The following is a 6,312-nucleotide window of genomic DNA, read 5'->3' as shown; positions in this document are numbered from 1 at the left end:
AGTAATTTAACTATTGTACTTTCACTTATGCTGCAGCAATTCAGTTGGGCATTCCATACCCTGTTTGTGTTCCATGTAAGTTATTTCCACCACAGATCATTTGAACTCTAATGTTGTTTGATCTTGTAAATATAACTGCTGAAACTTTTATAAGTGCTATTCAAAATCTTATTCATAACTCAGTCCTGAAACACAATCTCCCTCTTCCAACATAGGAGAACCCAACTTGTTGTAGTTTTCTTGTATTCTCTTCATTTTCTTGTTTTTGCTCCATTTGTTCAAAGCTTCAAAATGGTATAGCTTCACCATGTCAACAAAACTTCACCCTTTTAAGCTTTTCCACATCCGGTAAAGGCAAAGGATACAACAACTCTAAATCTAGCAGTAATTGAGTCATATTCAATTCGGCATGTTATCAATTTTGTTAATGGATTACACTTCTACCTACTGTGCTAATTCCTTTTAGATGCTTAGTTTTCCTTTTTATTTACATGATAACTTTTTTAATGGCACATATTAGTATATTAATATTTGTTACGAGCAAGACTCAAACCTTTAATTTCCTTCATCCCACTCATAATCATCAAACCACCTTGTAACTCCATTTTTTTATTTTTATTTTAAATTTGTTATGAGTGAAACTCGAATCCACAACCTCTTTCACTTCATTTCTTAAATTATTTCATCTTAACTCCATTTTACTAATTAAATATTATTTTTGTAAAGATCATAAAAATTAGACACTTTCCAGAATGTTTAAACAAAAACTTCATTTTTATTAATGATAGATTTCAACATAGAAACCAAATTATTGCAGGCTGTTTCCTTTCTCTTGAACCGTATTCAAACACAACTATAACTTAATGAAACATGAATTTCATCAGTTTAACTCAAACATACAAATCATCAATGTTACACTCTCCAAGAAAAACCTTGATACTACGTGGTGAACCGCAGCTTCCTTCAGCAATTAGCGCTCTATCATTGGCAGCCATATGAGCTATAATCTTGTAAATCATTTCAATCTGCATATAAAGTAAAAACATTACGATACATATTCATCAGTTCTTAATAAAGTAGTTAGTAAACATAATTCAGAAAAGTAATAGACTGAGGCTATGTACATCTTCTGGAGCATGGCAGCGCTCAGCTACTTCTTCCAGTGTCAATGGCTCAACAGGTTGTTTGCAGCTGAAAACAGTAACAGAAAAGCTAGGCTTAATTATACATTTATACTTGAATCTTTCTTGGTTCAAAAGCTACATCTCCTTCGCTTAGACGAGGACTGTGTAATTTCAACCACCTCTGGGGAGGGGAGGTAAGTGTGTGATTAAAATTACATCGACCTCCTCTAAGTACCCATAATAACCCTAGCTGGAAGACAAAGAAATCACTGATATTTTCAGATATATACCATACCTCGCCTCATTTAACACTGTTAACACTCGCTTCTGAAGTGCTAATACTTCACCTGCTGCTTTTTTACCAGCTTCCACACCTACGCAATTATCATAATTCCGAAGCGGTTGAATGACAATGAAGTACTAACAGAGTACAATCAGGATATGTAATTTAATATGCACTGACTCAAACATTAAAAACAACTTTAATCATTGACCCAACACTGGACAGGGAAAAAACTTCCATTCAAGGGAGATGAAGAAAATCATGAATTGGGCTAAAGAGATCATATTTTACCAGGTTGATGATAAGCATTGATGTTGACAAGGGACGCATATATCCCTACTGCTCGTTCGTAGAGTGCAATAAGAGCACCAACTGATCTTGGTGTCACTTCTTCTACAGTGACAGTGATAGACTCTCGATTATTAGCGTACAGAGCTGACCTTGTTCCCTACATTAACTCTAATTTTAGTATGAGAAAAAAGAGACTGAACCATTCTTAGGTAAAACACCATGGTCAATAACAAAATAAGCTTCACTAGTAGATCAGACCTGTAGCATGCCAAATAGGTAGTCACCACATGTAACACCAGGTTCGAGTTCCCAATCATGACCTGGGGGTCTATCACGTAGCACCTCAATGAATGTCGCAAAGAAATTGTGCACACCTTCCCTCAATTGTTGAATATATCTGTAGCAGAAGTTTACTAAATAACTAATCAAATCAATAAACATATCATATTAACTTAAAAATTAGCATGACAACTCACGCATGCTGATCTGTGCTTCCTTTATTTCCATAGACACTGATTCCTTGATTAACCTGTGGATATCCCAGTCAGATTCAGATATATCATTAATTTATGTAGGATCAAAGCATTTAAGGCTAACCGTAGTTCCACAATCCTATGAAAACTAGAATCTCTTATCAACAATATCCAGGCATGTTAAGAATATGTCAGATACTCAGATGTGATACAAGTGGGCTCCATATGTAAATAAATCAATGTATACATGGTACCAAGACAAAAACCATCAATTAGAAATTACAGACTACAGAGTCCAGTAGGCTACTTTCTGATACAGGAACAGCTACAAAGTATAAACTGATTAAAAAACACCAACAAATTCACCCAAAAAAAGCAGGAAAAGTATTGTTATTCAAATTTGTTGCACATTAGAGTAAGACATACCCGATTACCATCCAAGTCAAACTCTTTGCCAAGAGATTCCATGACCAGCTGCTGCAAGTATCTGCTAAATAATAACAGGCTGTCCTTATATGGAAGGATAACCATATCCTACAGAGTATAAAAGAAGGAAATAATTTTTTTTTATCAGTTGTGGAATAAAACATAAGATGCTAATCGTTGATGAAATTATAAACTCCCACCTTGGATCCTACACCATCAGTGGCCCAATACCAACATAAAGCCAGCAGAGCTGCAGGATTATTCTTTAACTGCACAAAAATATATATTAACAAGAGATCCTTTGGTTCCTTTGCTTTGTGATAGGGAAGAGAAGCAAGGTTAAGCAGATAAGATGGTTAAGTAGGACAAGAGAATAAAAATAAACTGGTATTATACAACTCATTGCCATTTTAAAATCCATCATTTAACATCAGCTCTTAAGAAGGCAATGGCTTTCTAAAAAAAAAACCATTTTACACCCAGCCACCTTTCATTAAGACTAACTCTATGTATGGCATAACACTTCACATTTTCACACATGAAAATCCTTTTTCTACATGGGTACAACTTAGAGGTAATATTTAAAAGTTAAAAATTTGATATAGAAACTGAGGCTTACCACGGTACTTCTATTTTCCTCATCCATCAGTGATGCGCCAATAAGCATTTCTCTAATGTCAATGCCCTGAATTAAGAAGCAATATAAGTGAACAAATAGTATCAAATTATAAGCACATTGAATTTACATTAACAGCCACTTACCTGAAGAGCAGCAGGAAGCAGGCCAACTGCAGACATCACCGATGTTCTACCTCCCACCCAATCAAACATGGGAAACCTAGCTAACCACCCCTCAATTCTAGCAGTGTTATCCAACAAAGAATCTTCTTGTGTTATAGCAACACCCTGCATTACAGCAGCATTAGAAAATCATCATATAAGTCCAAAAAACACGAGCAGATGTGTGAGTGATGTCGGACCAAGAGCACTTATAGGTTCACATGTTTTTTTAGCAAGGTAGAATCCTTACAAAGAAAGTAATTATATACTAAGTCAATATATATTGCTTCTAATTATATCATAAATACATAAAATGAGTCTATCCTAATATATCTATTACTAAAGAAAGTAATTTTTGAAAGACTTGAATTCATCATGAAACAAACAAAATAAATAGTACAACATATGCAAATCTATGAAGATTAATTTAAAAAGGTATAGCAGTGATGAAAGTTCGAAATTTTAGGATCTTCACAGTGATATATGCAAATCAATCTAGATAAGAGTAACTTGTTCACCCTCATAAAACTGCCATTCACAATTTTAGCCCCATAATACCACCCAAATTTCAGATTTGAATATGTTAAGATAAAATGACATTGGGAAATAAACAATTATAAAAAATGAAAACCTGATATTAAACCTGTTTCGAAAAATTCAAGCCTGCTTCACGAAAGGCCTTCTGTACTTCTAATAAACCATTTCTAGTCTCAGGGGTACCTCCACTCTGAAGAGGAATGACATTTTCAAGTCAACAACATACTCTATGGGCCAATAACATCATAATCGCATAACAATAAAATAATGTATAATCTCCATGCAGACCTTTGAAATTACTATTACAAGTGTGGAAGCTAGCTCAGGGCCAAGTTGCGCAATCTGATGATCAATTCCAGCAGGATCTGTGTTGTCAACAAATCTTATCTGCAAAAAGTTCAAAAGATTTTGTGAGGGCCCCCAAATAAGATGTTACATCCATATTTAATAACAGTGGTTGCTCAGATATTTGGCAAATAGAAGAAACTTTAGATTGTAAGCAACATACAAAGGTAAGAGGCTGCATACAACATGATTGAGAAGTGAAAATTACAGATTTACAAATATTAGGCAGGACTCAAGTGGAACATGTGTTAAGTTGAATTGAATTTTGACTCCCACTGGAGGCCCTAGTAAAATAACTCCCCATTCTTGGAATTTAACATTAATAAAAGGAGCATCAAACATTGGTAATGAAGATTCCACCGATAGAATAGCAAAGCTAAATACCTTGAGTGGAGGATTATCCGGAGCCAATGCCTCTGCAACAAACTGTGGTCCAAGAGCTGAACCTCCAATTCCAACCGACAGTATTTGAGTAAAACGACCCTCCGGAGATGACGGAGGCTTAATCTGCCAAAATACATTCATTATCATCCACAAATTAATAAAGAACAAGACACAGCTAACACAACATAGACCCTTGCATAGCAAAAACTCAAACAATGTTAAGGAAATCATCGCCAAAGCAACATCCACACTCATAGTTACATACACTATGCCAAGATAACATATACAGTGCCACGATCCCATACCATATATTCTGCTTGTTCAAAAAAACATCATCTCTCACCACTTACTGGATATCTAAATAAATTAGCCAGTCAAAACCTGTGACAACAAAACATCGCCCTTCTCTACATCTAATCCACCTCGGGATACGAGATACCTCGATACTCACTCACACTCACAATTGGTCTACAATACATATGCCCCATCCCATTCCACATATTGAAAAAAGCTTCTCTAGGAATTAACACACAAAAGTACTAGCCATAAATGTTGTACATTAAACTAAAACAAAATCATAAAAAACAAGTATACAAGCACAGATAGAATTGAAGTAACCTTAGCAGAGATTATATCATTAGCAAAATTGCATATAGCTTCAAGAGTATTCTGAATCTGAGTCTTAAGAAATTGATTAGGAGCACGATTAGGGTCCCTAAGCCAATAATGTCCCACCATTCTTCCCTCATCAGGATTAGCAATGGCACCCTTCTCAAGATCCACCATTGCACGAAACGCTTTCTCGAAACGGGGCTCCATTTGGTTCACGAACTCATCCGTAAACCCGACCCGACTCACATCGATGTATAGACCCAACTCCTTGTGTTGGTAAAGCCACTCCACGTATCTATGCCAAAGGGCAATATGGTCTTTTTCCAATCCTGGCTTCTTTTTAGTTTCATTGGCGATTGCTCCGTCGTTGATGGGTGAGAGCTCCGCCGGGACTTCACGGGCGACGGAGAGGGTGAGGGTGCGGTCGGTGGTGAGTTTGGGGCGAAGGGAAAAGGGAGAGAGAGATGGAGAATGGTTATGGAAATTGAGAGTTGGGGAAGATGAATAGAGTTTGAGTGATGTTGATGATGCCATTATGAAATGAAAGAGATGAAAATCAAAGTGTCAAAGGCTCTTTTTAAGTTAAGAGCTGTGGCATTGGAATTTCATATTTCAACACATACTTATGAAAACAGGTATCAGTTTATTCACTATCGCTGGAATGCTCCTAAAACCGCTATCATATCAGTAATTATACTAGTCCAAAACATGTGAGTGAAAATGATATGTGCATTAATAGTATATGAGTTTTTACATCGTTAATAATGTATTATTAATTTTAATCATTCAACATGTAATTCTCGTTAAAATTGGTGAAAATCTATTCAATCGGCCAGTTTTCTCATTTGTACTGTATTGATGTGAATTTTCATTTAAAATTACACACAAAAATATATACACTAACAATTGAGAGTTTTATATATTATTAATACATTATTTATCATTTATATTTAATAATCAATGATTAACTGATACTAAATAGTAGATAATATATTAATTATATATAAAATTTTACATTGATAATATATAAATATAACATTATTAAAATTAATATATA

At 35.0% G+C, this 6,312-nt stretch overlaps 1 protein-coding gene across 1 annotated transcript; it reads right to left on the bottom strand.

The window, feature by feature from the left end:
* On the bottom strand, nt 754-5,893 carry LOC109328408 (glucose-6-phosphate isomerase 1, chloroplastic-like). The gene is made up of 14 exons (XM_019561864.1): nt 5,262-5,893; nt 4,644-4,766; nt 4,203-4,301; nt 4,021-4,104; nt 3,360-3,503; nt 3,217-3,282; nt 2,798-2,866; nt 2,598-2,705; nt 2,175-2,227; nt 1,957-2,095; nt 1,699-1,855; nt 1,420-1,498; nt 1,125-1,191; nt 754-1,025 (listed from the first exon to the last, which is right to left on the bottom strand). The coding sequence occupies exons 1-14, from the start codon at nt 5,787-5,789 to the stop codon at nt 891-893; spliced, it is 1,851 nt and encodes a 616-aa protein (XP_019417409.1). The 5' UTR covers nt 5,790-5,893; the 3' UTR covers nt 754-890.

Source organism: Lupinus angustifolius, chromosome LG15 (genome assembly GCF_001865875.1).
Source record: "Lupinus angustifolius cultivar Tanjil chromosome LG15, LupAngTanjil_v1.0, whole genome shotgun sequence".
Taxonomy (NCBI): Eukaryota; Viridiplantae; Streptophyta; class Magnoliopsida; order Fabales; family Fabaceae; genus Lupinus; species Lupinus angustifolius.
The sequence above is the reverse complement of the archived record's forward strand: the minus strand, read 5'-3'. Positions and strand labels throughout refer to the sequence as shown.

What these genes read in the sequence shown, in the direction of transcription:
- LOC109328408 (XM_019561864.1), bottom strand. Translation starts at nt 5,789, where the DNA reads ATGGCATCATCAACATCACTCAAACTCTATTCATCTTCCCCAACTCTC. An exon ending in ATGATATAATCTCTGCTAAG is followed by an intron (nt 4,767 to 5,261) that starts GTTACTTCAATT and finishes GTATTTTGGCAG; the next exon opens with ATTAAGCCTCCGTCATCTCC. An exon ending in ACCTATTTGGCATGCTACAG is followed by an intron (nt 1,856 to 1,956) that starts GTCTGATCTACT and finishes GAGTTAATGTAG; the next exon opens with GGAACAAGGTCAGCTCTGTA.